Source organism: Alligator sinensis, unplaced genomic scaffold (assembly GCF_000455745.1).
Source record: "Alligator sinensis unplaced genomic scaffold, ASM45574v1 scaffold73_1, whole genome shotgun sequence".
Classification (NCBI taxonomy): domain Eukaryota; kingdom Metazoa; phylum Chordata; order Crocodylia; family Alligatoridae; genus Alligator; species Alligator sinensis.
The window spans coordinates 4164523-4178368 of NW_005841838.1; the positions used below are offsets into that span (position 1 = coordinate 4164523).

Here is a 13846-nt window from a genome sequence, read left to right on the forward strand (position 1 = left end):
TTGGCCACTCTAACTGTGAAGAAGTTCTTCCTAATGTCTAGTCTAAATCTGCTCTCTGCTAGCTTGTGGCCATTATTTCTTGTAACCCCCGGGGGCACCTTGGTGAATAAAACCTCTCCAATTCCCTTCTGTACCCCCGTGATGAACTTATAGGCAGCCACAAGGTCGCCTCTCAACCTTCTCATGCGGAGGCTGAAGAGGTCCAGGTGCCCCAGTCTCTCCTCATAGGGCTTGGCCTGCAAGCCCTTAACCATATAAGTGGCCCTTCTCTGGACCCTCTCCAGGTTATCCACATCCCTCTTGAAGTGTAGTGCCCAAAACTGCACGCAGTATTCTAACAGTCTGACCAGCACCCGATAGAGGGGAAGTATCATCTCCTTGGATCTGCTCATCATGCAATATTTATCATGCAATGTTCTCCTGAACAAATTTTCAATGTGGGCTATACAATTCTGCCTATCCTTACTTTTACTATCACATCAGAGCAAGACAAGCCTGCATTGCACACCCCTCCCCGCACCAGCTGGGCAAGTGGCAGCAGGGCAGAGCCCCTGTGGCTCCCCCCCCCCCCCCCCCAAGGGTAGAGGCAGGCATAGCTGGGGGAGCTGTGGGCAAAGCCCCCATGGCTGTGCTGCCCAGCCTCCAGGCACTTAAAATAAATAAAGAAATAAATAAAAGCTCTGCACTCACTGGCTGCAGGAACAGTGATTGGGGCCTCTGGGTGCTCATGGCAGAGACCCCTGTGCATCATGGGGCAGTGGGGGGCACCAGGGATCATCCCCTGCACCTGGCACCCGCGTGGCAGCTGCCCCATGGTGCAGGTGCAGCATGGTTTGGCAGGGTGCCGCATGCTGTCCCAGAGCTTGGTTGGCTCCACCTGTCAGCCGGAGCTCCTGTTTCGATTACCCAGCTCTCTGAACACTGCCCCAGCTCTTCCAAGGGAGCTCAGTCCCCAGATCTGCAAGCAGAGGTTCAGCAAGCTGCTGCTTCCAGCTGGGGAAATAGCCCAGAGCTGCCGCCATCCCCAGCTGGCAGCAGCAGCCTGTCATCTTACATCATCCAGGGGCCCATGGCCCCTGGGAAGAGCTGAGGGAAGTGATCAGAGAGCTGGGGAAAAGATGGGGGAGCTGGGGAAATTGAACTGGGAGAATGTTCAAATTCCCCCATTCCCCCAGCTCCTGGCTCAATTCCCCAGCCCCCAGCTCGATTCACCTGGGAGCTGGAGCAGCTCCATGTGTTAGCCAGAGCCTGGCCATGCTCAGCCCCAGCAGCCTCAGCTCCCAGGCAGCATGTGCTGCCCTGCTGAGCTGCGCTGCACCCATGCCATGGGGCAGCTGCCGTGCAGGTGCCACTCAGGGGTTGGCGATCCCTACTGCCCCACGCTGTGCAGGGGGGCTCTGCCACAAGCCGTCAGAGGTCTTAATCACCACTGCAGCATCAGGTGAGTGTGGGGCTTTTTTTTTCTTTCCTTTAAGTGCCAGGACTAGGCTGGGGCTGGGCAGGGGATGGCTCCTGTGGCTCCCCACCACCTGGGGAGAGGTAGGCACAGCTGGAGGAGCCACCCGGCTATGCCTGCCTCTCCCCAGCCGATCCAAATCACTGAATCAGTGCCGAATCTTCCAAAGCTGATTCAGCCGAATTGATTCAGGACAGTTATCCAAATCTCCAAATCAAATCACTGTCCTCCGAATCTGCCAAATCCATATCCAAATTGAATACTTCCCTATTCACACAGGCCTACTATTTTCATCTGAGGCAGAGAAGGATCACCCTGGTACATGTATACTGGAAGTAAAATGGATGAAAAGGTCTCTCCTATCTTTTTAGCTCAAGAATCAAGATACTTGCTGAAGGAGCAGGAATCCTGGGTTCTAGGCCCTCCTCACTCAGAGGAGGTTTGAAACCAACTCTCCTGCTTCCCAGCAATGTGTTCTAATCGCACTATAGGGGCAATGCCCAAGGACTTTCCTCTTGAAATAGGCCCATTGAGCCATCAAGAGGAGAAGACATGTAAGGGCAAAACGAAGACCCTAAATATGACTCCCATGAGGAAATGCACCACCATAGTTTAATTCTGAAATGAAGTAGTTAGGCCCAGTTCAATACACCAAAATGAAACATTCTGATTTGAGGAACACTGAAGTGTTTCATTTAATTAAATATTATTGGAATAAAATGCATGGACATCTCCAAATCATTTTTTTAAAGAAATGATATTACAAACCTGAGGAATTTTGACTTTTCATCCTACTTGGGTTTGTAAGTATTGACAGGTCAGAATTGCATGGAAATGCTAAATTACACTCTAATTAAACTTGCATGCATACAAGCAGTATGAACAAATGAACCTATAAGCTTCATCCTGATGCTGGAGTTTTGTTGGTTTTGTTTTGTTGAGTTGTATTAGTGGAAGGATGTTGGGAGAGAATAAGCTGGATGGAGAAGGGTTGGGGAGGAGGAGATAGGAGCAGTTAATTGATCAGCCCAGGGGAACGAATGTTCAGAGTAATGACGTCAGAAAGTATCCAGTGACATCAGTGCCACAAAGTTCAGGCTGAATTGCTTTTTTGCCACTTAAAGGTTGGCTTCAGGTTTTGACTGATTCTTTCCCAAAGGCAACATGGCTGGAAAAAGGAGGATGCTACAAAGGTCCTTGTGCTCCAGCACTCCTCTAGGTCCAGAACCCATTTTATCCTGTTTCTTCCCAATGCTATATTACCTGCTTAAACTGTTTTCTACAACTGGCTTGGAGTGTCTTTATATTCTCCCTTCACTTTGTTTGCCATGACAGTGAACTGTTAGGAGTTGATGAATGTCAGCAGAGATGGATGCACTGATTTATGAGATGCCCTTTTAGCAGCATTGCTTGGGACCTATTTAAATGAAAGGAGCCAGACAGAACTATGACAATTATCATAAAAAGGTTGGGATTTGGGTGCACTAGAACAAGAGATATTTTGAAGGTGAAATAGGGAAGTTCTGAACAAAATATAGTGGAACCGATGTTTCTCTCTCACAAAGGTAAATTAGAACTAATTCAATTGAAATAAATAGCTTCAACAATGTAAAAAGCAAAGTTTGGAAGAACAGAATCAGACTGATTATACTAATCATCATACACTACTTTCAGGATATTTAGAACACTGCTCAGTGTAACCTAAGAGCTTGACAGCCTTATTTTTCATCAAGGTAGTTGGATGTTTTCATTATGAACCTGAACACCCCAAGAGAGAGGAAACCAACAGTATATTAAGCTCCTTTCAGAAAAGATACCTGGAGGCTTGGAAACTGAAGTAAAGTTGGAAGTAAATTCATCTCTAAACCAACATGACATCTCCTTTGCCAGATAATTTAAAAGCAGATTTAGAAAGCTCAGCACCAAGAATTCAATGTTAGAAATAGCTTGAAATGCCATACAGTTTATATTTATGTGTACAATAATGGAGGGACACAGCATGGAATGGCATGTTGAAGAAATCAGATGAAGCAAAAAGCACCTCAATTTTCAGGATTTTGTATAAAAGAAATCAGATGTGTTTTACAGATCACTATCAACAGCTCTCCATCAACAGGCATGAACTTCTGAATCCCAGAAACAGAGTGTCTTAAAAGAGTCCATCAAATCAGAGTTCCGTGGAACCCTTCTATAGGGCAGATGTTTGGTTTATTCAAAGTTCAAATTAATGAAAGCCCAACCAACAGAACAAAGGAATACATTCAAGAAAAACCACCACATGACTGAAATTTGCTTGAACTGGGTCTCACCCATTAACCCCTCAGGAATACTGAGTGTCCTGGCTTTTTTCCCCCATAAAATTAATCCCAATAAAGTTCACATGCTAGGAATTCTAGTACACTCCACTTTATTTCTGAGGAACTGAACAGAAATAGATTACTTAATTATGGAACAACCAGGTGGCTAAACAGAGGCCCATACTGTTAGAACTCCAGAAATTCCTGTAAACTGCAGATAGGTAAAATGCATTAGTTTTCTCCTCTGAAATCTCCCTTGTATTGCATGCACAAAGACAATTTTCTATCCCCCTCCCCAAAATGAAATGTTGGCATTTTTGTAAATATCTAAAATTTTGATAAATATCCATTTTCTGGATATTTTACATTTGTAAAATAAAAAAAAATGGGGAGTGATGATGGCTAGTAAAAGGATGTACAGTAAATATATGGATAAGATTCAAACAGTCCAAATACTACTGTATACATCAGTATACTACTGATGGCCCTTTATAGCACTTAGGTAGTGTTCTACATACATCAGTAATATTTCTGTCTCTATCCTTTTCCCTAGTGCAGCTCATAAATAACAGTTCTCCTTCAATTTTAGAGGATGAACAATCAGTAGCCAAAAATGAATAACAAATGAATTCACAGAGCATCACTCCTATTCTCTAAATTATCTCTAAACAATGATCTATGAAAGCAGTCAGCTGTGAGAGAGGACTATAAACTTGTTTCATTGACTCAGAAAAACAAAAAAAACCCAAATCTATTTAAGTAACTAGGAGATTGCATGGAATATCATCTTTTCAATGGCTTCTTGCATTAAGTCAGAATAAATTTGAAGACTTTAAAGACTTCTGAATGCGTTAGCCAAGATCACTGCTATGTTTCCTTTACCTTGAAGGATATATTTTGCCCATTAGCTGCAGCTGTGTAGACTCCATCTCTTTCAAAATTGTTTGATGCAAGAGAGCACTCACTCCAATAAACCTGGCATTCTTCCTGTTCTCATTGCTCATATCAACCTCCAGCAGCACTAGATCCCTTCCACTGGAATGAAGGTAAAGCGATCCATTGAGACTGTTCTTACCATAACTCTTTAGGACTGCATGGGCCTAAGCATAGGGAAAAATGAAAACAGGACATCTGCTGCATTAGAAATGCATCCAGTCACAAAATACATGACAGAACAGTGTGGTCTCTGCTGCAGGCAGAGATGTACTTTATAAAGGTCCCATAAGCCCCTTGTCAAAATGTGATCAAGACTGTGAAAGAAATAACTTCTCTGTGTCTAATGGAGTCTCTCTGCCTACCAGTAAATCACCAAAGCAGCTCATAAAAATACAACATGACTATTTCTGTAGTCAACACCATGACAAGGAGTGATGTGGCTACCACCACATCCAACTACCTTTGACTGCCCCAGACTAGGGACCAGGTACTTATATTCAGGCTCTGGATTCTATAATGAGGTACTTTAACCACTTTACCATCTCACCCAATCCAAGACTATGATGACTTTAAAAATATGTTTCCATGAGCAATCATTAGTGAGGGACTAAGTATGGCCCCTTATTCATCCTGTTCTAGACCTCCCTAATGCCTAGGTAAGCTGCACCCACATCAGCTTGCACCTTGGTTACACTGTTGAGCTTTTAAGTAGCCATCATTGGAGAGAAAAAAAGATTCCCTGTCAAGGGATATGCACACTGGGCACATCTACACATGCAATTAATGCAGCTGAATAACCTCTGGTTCAGTTTACACTAGAGTCTATTGCTCCTGAGTGCTGCATTTACACATGTACCTGAGACAGCAGCACGTTCAGCTGGAGTGAAGCAGTCCCGTCTGGCAGGGGGCACCAAGGGCCAGCCTGCCAGCCTGGGGCTGCTCTGGCTTGGCTTAATGTGCTGACGGGGCGGGGCGGGGCAGGGCCAGGTCACAAAGATGCCTAAGTGCAGAGCTAGCCAGCAGACATCACCCACACTGAAGCACTCTTGTGCCCCAGCCAGTCCCATCAGTATCCACACATGCATTGCAGCAGAGTAAATAACTCCATTATAGGATAGTACTTGTGTCCAGAAGTACTATCAACAGCAGAGTTAATTAGTTTTCTCTGTCCTAATAGTACTGTATGTGTAGATGGTGACATATTACTGTGGAGATAATTAGGCAACTCTGTAGTAAACGTTTTGTGTAGATGTACCCACTGATTTCTTAGCCCTGCAGACTCAAGGTGGCCTGAATATAGGCTCTCAGTTAAGATGTTCAAAATACTTCTACTAAACTGAAAAACCATGTCAAAACAGATTAGCTGAAATTTAAGCAACTGAATCAACGTGAGAGAATATTTAAGTTAAAGTGTAAATTAACCATAATCTGTACCTGAACATTTGGGGAGTTGAGACTGATATGGATGAGTAAAGTGGGAAGGATTTCTCAGGGTGATACCTGTTATTGAACTAACTGCATAGTTGGGATAGAGTTAGACAAGCTTTTGAATATAAGATGTTCTTCATGAGCAGTAAAAGTCGGCACAGTATAAACTGGGAAGAAAATCCAGTAAATGTCTGATCCATTCAGCTGAGCACTGAGATGTTGATACAAGAGAAGTTACACAGCTGGAACGAAGGACCATAGCAAAACTCTAGTCTAATTTAGCCCCAGTGTCAGGATGGTTTATTTCAAAGCTTTCTGAATTCAAGCCAAAAAACACTATACTAATTCCACTGCACTCAGCAGTTAAGACATGGGCAATCTAACCTCAATAAGCAAGTGAGGTGCTCAGTGCTTTTCCCTTCCCAAAAGACTCATCTAATTCTCTAGGAACTGCATGACATTGTGGTCCATTCTTTGAAAGCAGTTCCACAAGAATGGCACAGAGTTAAAACACATCACATGAACTGCTCAGAGTGAAATCCACTCCATGCAGAGGGCCAGCAGAAAAGAAGTGCAAAGCCCCACATACAACTTTAGCAGCACAAAGTTTTTAAACTAGCTTTCTGTACACAATGGACCTTGCTGCACCGTAATGAACAAAAGCCTAAAATGTAGGAATGAGAAACCATATTGCAATAATCTCATTCACACAAAGAAACTGCAGTGAGTAGGAGCCTGACCTGGGAAGAATCAGTCTTGTTGAGCGTGGCTTTTATGTTCACACCATAGTCAAAGTCTTCCAGCTTGGTTTGCCTAGAATAGATCTCCCCATTCAAGGCCAGTGCTTGTGGAAACTTGAGCTGTTCAATAAAGCACAATTTATACATAGCTACTATATTCATAGGAATTACCTCAAGTCATTTCCCTAGCCATACTTTCAGTGGAAAGTATGCTGGGTTGTGTGGGTACACGATTCCGCATCTGTCCACACGTGCGTGTGAATAAAAAACAAAATGGATCGGTATTTTCTTTTCGGTTTCTTCTTTTAAGAAATTACTATTAATTATTCATATTGCAATGGTCCCTGAGAACTCTAGCCACAGTGTAAGGCTCTGTATAAACTCTTAACAAAATGAATGTGTTAAATCAAGCGAAGGGAAAGTTAAAGTAAGAAATGAAGTAATACATACACCAAACTATTACTTTTATTCAAAGGACAACTGAAGGCTAAAGAGAAATGGTAAAAGGCTAAAGAGAAATGGTAATTTGAAGGGGGAATAAGCAACTCCTCTAAGAACTGAACATAGCAATCCATGTGCATGCAAATACCTGAAATGCATGAGTCATGTCCATGTGCAAGAGATGCCGGAAATCAATCTCACTGGACTTGTTCTGGTACTTGCCCAGAAATCTGAGAGAATCTTTTTTGTTAACTTTCAGAGTAGCTTCAACTTCATGCTTTGCCTGTGTGTGGAGAAACTGAGGTTTTTAAAAGGAGCAATCCAAGCTGCACATGAGCCTGACCTGTTATGGTATATGAGAGACAACACTTTAATGTGGAGCTATTGCACTATGACCCAGTAAAATAATGTTGAGCAGTGTAGGAAAAAATAAGCTCTTTTTGGAGGTAAATATAAAACAACTCACCAAACCCAGACTAGAACCCCAACAGTTCTGCTTCTAAAACTGCTTATTATTTTAATTATAACATTCAACATTAATTTACACAATAGACTCAGGAGACACCTGTCACATCAATCCATGTTGAGCTGCATTTTCCTCACCTTCATTAGGACAGATGCTGTGAGCAAAGCAGCAAACCAACCAAACAACTAACTTAAATGACATGTAGCTGTTTGCTATACAGCTAGCTAATACATTCCTCCTTCTAAGTTAACCTGAATGAAAAGTTCACTTACATTTTGGTGACTCCGGGTTAAGACACACATTTGAACATTTTGGGGGAAAATCTTGCTGTTATAAGGGTGAGCCAAGCCAGCACAAATCTAAAAAAAAAAAAGAATGAGAGGGAAAACAATGTAAGGAACAGGAGTTGTAGGGAATAACGTTTTTTCTGGCTATGTCACTATCCTAGGTTGCAAGCTAGTTTTTGTATCAGGTATAACTCACATAGGGATTTTCAGCTTGGTAGCCAAGGGTAAAAGTTTGAACCGATTGTTCCAGACCATTTATCAAAACTTTAGTTTCCAAGATGTAGCGTTTTCGATTTTTATCTACAGTAAATGTTTCCTGAAGAAGAAAGCTCTGGGGAATAGACAGTTTAAATGGATGCCTGGGAAAAAACAAAAAGGCATAAAGATCTTAAGGTAAAACTCAGAGAAAATACATGTACAGTTCTCATCTTTACCTGAAACTCCAGGACTTCCAATTGCAAACAGCACACAGCTGTCAAATGCTGAAGCAAAACTGTAGGAATGTTTGGCCAGAAGAGTGATTGAAGAAGACGTTGGAGAGCTGTTCTTGTATAAACTTGCTTGAATGCCCCATACAATTACAGCTTTACACTACTGTTAGGAATAATGAGAATTCCTGACAGAGAATTCCCAACCTATACCAGACACTGTATCAAACATCTGACATCCCCTGAAGTGGCAAATGATCTTAAATGCCATGGATAAGGCACAGAGGACAGAAGGTACATGAAGGAAAGGACACCTGAAACAGTGCCTCATATCATTCACACTTATATTTTATAATCAATATGGAAGAGTGCCAAAGCCTCCAGAAGGATGTGAGGATAGGGCTGTACAGTCCTATTAATTTTAATAGGGATGGATTGTCTAATTCCTTCAAGCAGCTTTGAAAATCTGTTAGCAAGGAAATGTTTAGACTCTGTAGAAACAACATAAACATACACAGAAATCACTGAAGTAATTTAGGAGTTCCAGGAAACAGATGTGCAGCTAATCCACAGCAGCCTGCATATGTAGGGGCAACATTTTATTGACTTTATTAAACACTTTTCCTGCATTTACTTGGCTTAAAGCTTAGAAAAAATCATCCAATTCTATAATCGGACACAGGACTGAGTTCAGACACAGTAGGACATTTGACATTGCTCCTCATTTTTCATTCACATATTTTCTCCATTAATAAAATATGTTCTTCTAAGGCTAGGGACAGACATTATACTGGCTTAAGTGAACAGAAACTGGTTTAAACCTGTAACAAAACAGATGTTCAGTGCACATAAACCAGTTTGAAAATGGCTGAAAGTGGTTTGAGATAAACCTGGTTGAATGTAGTATCAGACTTAACTAGTTTGGGTCAAACCAGTTTATGCAATGTCTGTCCCAGACCCCTTGCTGGTTTAAGTTTAAACCAGACACTCCCAGCATCCTGGCATGCTCTCTGGGCTGGGCGGGGCTCTCTGCTCCACAGCAGGACTGGCCCCTCCCCTCTGCTCTTCCCGGTGCCCCCCCTCTCCCCCTCCCCACTTGCTACTTAAGCAGGGATCCCTTCTTTGTCTCTCTCACAGTACAGACTGTAGCCAGCATGTGGTATGCTAGCTAATGCTGTGTAAGGCAGATAGGGCAGTGTCTGCTTAGGGCTTTTTGGAGGTAATGAACTGTTCAGATGGTAACGTCCCTGCATTCCTTCCTTTGCAAAAAGCTGCTTAAGAAGAGCTTGTAATGAGTGAAGCTTTGTTTTCTGATGGGGTGATAAATGCTGATAACGGAGCTGATAAATGTTATGTTATCAAGGGGGGTTGGGGGGGACACCTACCTAATCACAGTGTCCTGCCCCCTCAACTCCCTGCAGGAGGGAAGGGAGAGCTGCTCTACCGCCCCCCAGCTTCTAGCCTGAGCCACTGCAGGCATGTCCCTGCATTCTGGGATGTCTGTCTGAGTTACAAACTGACTTTGCCAGTCAGGCTAACCTGCAAGATTGAATCAGTTCAGGCTCAGGCTTTTTGAATGTCTGTCCTTAGCCTATATGTTTCAATAACTACAAGGTGCTGAGCAGCTCCTGAGATATCCCAAATACCGCTAGGGAACCTCATGAGAAATTAAGAATTCTCATAACCTGTATTCTCACAGAGTCCTTCTACTGGGGCCTCAAAGCTATATTTCAGTCATGAAACACCCCAAAAAGGAATAGAAACATATTCCAAAATTGAAGTTCCAGCCCCCCATCTAGGTTGTAAAGGGAAAGACCTGTAAGCAACTTTATGGTTTCCAAAGAAATGGGAGTGAAATAGGTGGCCATGGGGATTGATCAAGGGGTTTAGATTCTTTTGCCAGGTGACAGTCTGGCCATCTGAAGAGTGCTTTGTGAAACAAAATGAAACTCTCAGCACTTCCTAAGAAACAGATGGCCAGATCACCAAACAAGCTGCTGTGGTTGTCCTCTTTATTTATACTCTCAGAAGAGAGGCCAACAACTAAATGAATCAGTTCCTAGAGTAAGTCTGTCCAGGCCAAGGTTAGGCCAATGACCAAGGTGGTATGATGCATGTGAGCACTAACATTTGCATAAAGGTTAGGAAAAAAAATCTTTCTTGGGAGAAATTAAAAAGAAATCACTAAACCTGAAGTGGATTGTTCCACATTTCTGATAGAGCATCTTCTCCTTCTTTAGCTCTTCTATCTGGCCCTCGAGCTGTAGCACAATAGGCAGGCTCTTGTGGTCTGTCCATACAACTCTCATAGAAGCATTTGTCTTCTTCAGCTGAAGCCCATATAGCATGATCATTGGTATGGCATTGAGAAGGGAGGGAAAACAGAGCTGTCAGACTTGCTGGATTCATGTTGTAGGGTGGCAAATTGCAAACTACACAATTTATCAGGCTGCTCCAAGGCTGTCATTTTATAGTACCAAGTCTATCTTGCTCTTGAGGGAGGGGTTGTATTCACCATCTCTGTGCAGCACCACTATGAGCCCTGTCACTCAGTCTCACTCTACACATTCTACCTCCAAAAATGAGGCAATGGTGTGGCCTTACAGAGCAAACACCAAGCACTAATCATAGGTTTTCTGTCTAAGCCATGTTTATTAGCACATGCTCAGAGATTCTCCAAGGAAGATGCCTAGCCTCACTTCCAGGATTTGGCCGACACAAAGCAGCTATGAGTGTGTGGGTGCATTTCACAGCAATGCTTACCATTGCTGTGATGTAATTAGGCTCAGAAAGCCAACCAGAAAGCATCATAATATTTTAATTACTTCAAGAGATGCTTTCAGTATGCACTGATTTGTGTGTCAGCATTCAACCATGGACTTCACCACAACCAGATGATACAGGTTACCTTATAGCTGATGGTATTGTTTTTCAGTGCAGCTGCCTGAGTACAAAGTGGTTGCAGTAAGTGGCTGTATTTGGCAAGAGTCATGTGTATATTTACATTCAAAAGCTAGTCTGATTTGTAAAGCATTGGAGTGCTGTGAATAGCACAGGGTTGCTTTTTTTTTTATGGTATCAGAAGTTGGCCAAGACCTCTCTTCAGAAAACTGTCTGTTTATCATCTGCAAAGCAAAATAAATATAGCGCCAATTGGTACTGTTGTTTGCAATTAAAGGCTTGTTCCTGAGCTCAGAGATGCGCAAGTCAAAGTAACGTATAAAACCAGCTTCTGGTATTACATATGCAAGGCACAGTACCTTGATTGTTCAAGGGGCTCAGGAAGTTCCCTTATATATCACATATCTGCAGCAAGGCTAAGTATTTAGGCTTTCACCTTTGCTGTAATGCTTTGGGCATGCAGCGTTACCCAGTCATTCCAGGACCCTTACCTGTGCAACTGATCTTTAGGAGAGAAAAAGGCTCAAAACACAGTACATAAATGAAAGAGAAATCAACCAGTTATGACTGATCCTTTTACCTGCATAAAGCTTTTTAAAAGCTCAGCGTTACACTGCAGCATTTCTTGCAGCATACCAGTGAGGCAAGAGAATAATAAAAAAAGAGCCAACTAAAGTAAACAAAATTTAGTAGACCACTGATACCTTTCAATCAGGTGACAAACCTGAGAGAGACAGGTCAAGAAAAGTTAGCATTTATACAGTTCTCTTACCACCTGGCGGTAAAAATAGTCAGCTGTCAAATTGAACTCCTGCTTTGAAGTCTTAATTTTAAAGCAGAGAAACTTGGCTTGTTCACTGTTCTCCAGGTGTATCTCATTCATCACGAGCTGGTTCCACACAGATACCATTTCACTGTAGCTATGCAGAATATTCTTCCCAAAGTGGTTGACTGTGGATGCCTGAAAGGTACGGATAAATACGTATTGTGTTTTACAGCAGATAGTCCTTTTCTGTCTGCGGTGCAGCAGAAAAATTAGTGGAAATCTTTCCCCCAACGAAACACCCATGTGATTGTTAAAACAGCAGTGACTAGGAGTTAACAGCAATTATATATTAACTTAATTTTCAGGTTACTATAGCCCTTATAAGGAGGCCAACACTACTTTTATTCCTTGTATTTGATTTTCCTCCTCAAACAGGAGAAGGGGAGCATTTTAAGCCTATTTTTGTTTTCTTTTTCCAAGGAGAATGCTCCCACTGGTCTGGAGCAATGTGAAGCTGATCAACTATAATCCATTGGGAATGGCACAATTCAAAAGAAAACACAGCTTCAAGAGCACTGTAAATGAAATGTCTGTCAAGCATGAAAAATATTTCATCTCAAGGCTGCTTTTTCTTACATACTAACTTTATTTTTTAATTATGAATACTGTATGTTCAAAAGAGGCTTGACCTTCCAGATTCTCATCTCATTTATCATGAGATAAATAAGGAGCAATTCCACAAAAATGAATGGAAATGCACCAGCTAAATTGGATATCCAGTAACCAAAGTTAGTTACATTGCTTAATGAGGAACTGGGAAGTGTTTAACTCCTTAAGAAACAAGGGCAGTATAAGAAACTGTACTTAGCACAATAGCGTGACAGGAACAGGCTTAGAATCAATATATGCAGTGCTTATGTTAGAGTCTGTTTATGGAGTCAGAACCTGGAAATGCTTTATGCTTACTCAGGGACCCCAAAGCCTAGCAGAAATATGTCTATATCTCATTTTTCCCAAAAGGCAGGTTTTGGTGACCTGTACATAGTCATGACATTGCACTGAATTTGCCACAAACTGTTGGATTAACAGGCTAGATTCTCAAAGCCAGTGAGAAGGGCCTTTACCCAACTGCTTCAAGCACTCCCCAAGGACGTGGGAGTCAGAGGCTCAAATCTCTATGGTCTGACAGGATCGAAACCTACATCTCCTTGCACCTTGCACTTACCAAGAGAAGGCCCTCATCCTCAATCTATAGAGTGTTCCCTAGTGTGGCTAGAGCAGCGATTCTCAACTTTTTTAGATTCGACGTACCTCTGGTTAGACTCAAGGAATCCTTCAGGAAATGCTACCTCTTAGTTTTAACTTGCTTTTGACCATGGGAAAATAATAGACCAGTTCTTTCTGTTGCCAAGAACTCAGAAAGATCACAACCGGCCAAAATGTTTTTAACATTATGAACTCCTGCTTGACATCTCTGTGAATACCTTGTGAATCTTGCACAAGATCTCTGTGAATATCTTGCATACCTAACAGCGGTAACACTGCATGGCATTCTGGAGCACCCCTGAAAGATCTTAAAGCATCCCAGGCTGCCAAGGCTCCTTGATTGAGAAACACTGTTCTAAGAGTCTCTCTATCTACCTTGTTATCACTGTTGTACTTTGTATAAACACTTAAATATTAATGGATCCAGAAACAGC

At 42.3% G+C, this 13846-nt stretch overlaps 1 protein-coding gene across 1 annotated transcript in view; it reads right to left on the bottom strand.

Annotated features, from left to right (window-relative positions):
* LOC102383324 overlaps nucleotides 1-13846 on the bottom strand; it is a 186712-nt gene that overhangs the window by 72339 nt on the left and 100527 nt on the right. The window contains exons 30-36 of the mRNA XM_014519708.2: nucleotides 12153-12341; nucleotides 10670-10809; nucleotides 8248-8410; nucleotides 8037-8123; nucleotides 7447-7581; nucleotides 6858-6977; nucleotides 4636-4853 (exon numbers count right to left, since the gene is read on the bottom strand). Of these exons, the coding sequence (XP_014375194.2) occupies nucleotides 4636-4853; nucleotides 6858-6977; nucleotides 7447-7581; nucleotides 8037-8123; nucleotides 8248-8410; nucleotides 10670-10809; nucleotides 12153-12341 (1052 nt within the window). The remainder of the gene's footprint in view (nucleotides 1-4635; nucleotides 4854-6857; nucleotides 6978-7446; nucleotides 7582-8036; nucleotides 8124-8247; nucleotides 8411-10669; nucleotides 10810-12152; nucleotides 12342-13846) is intronic.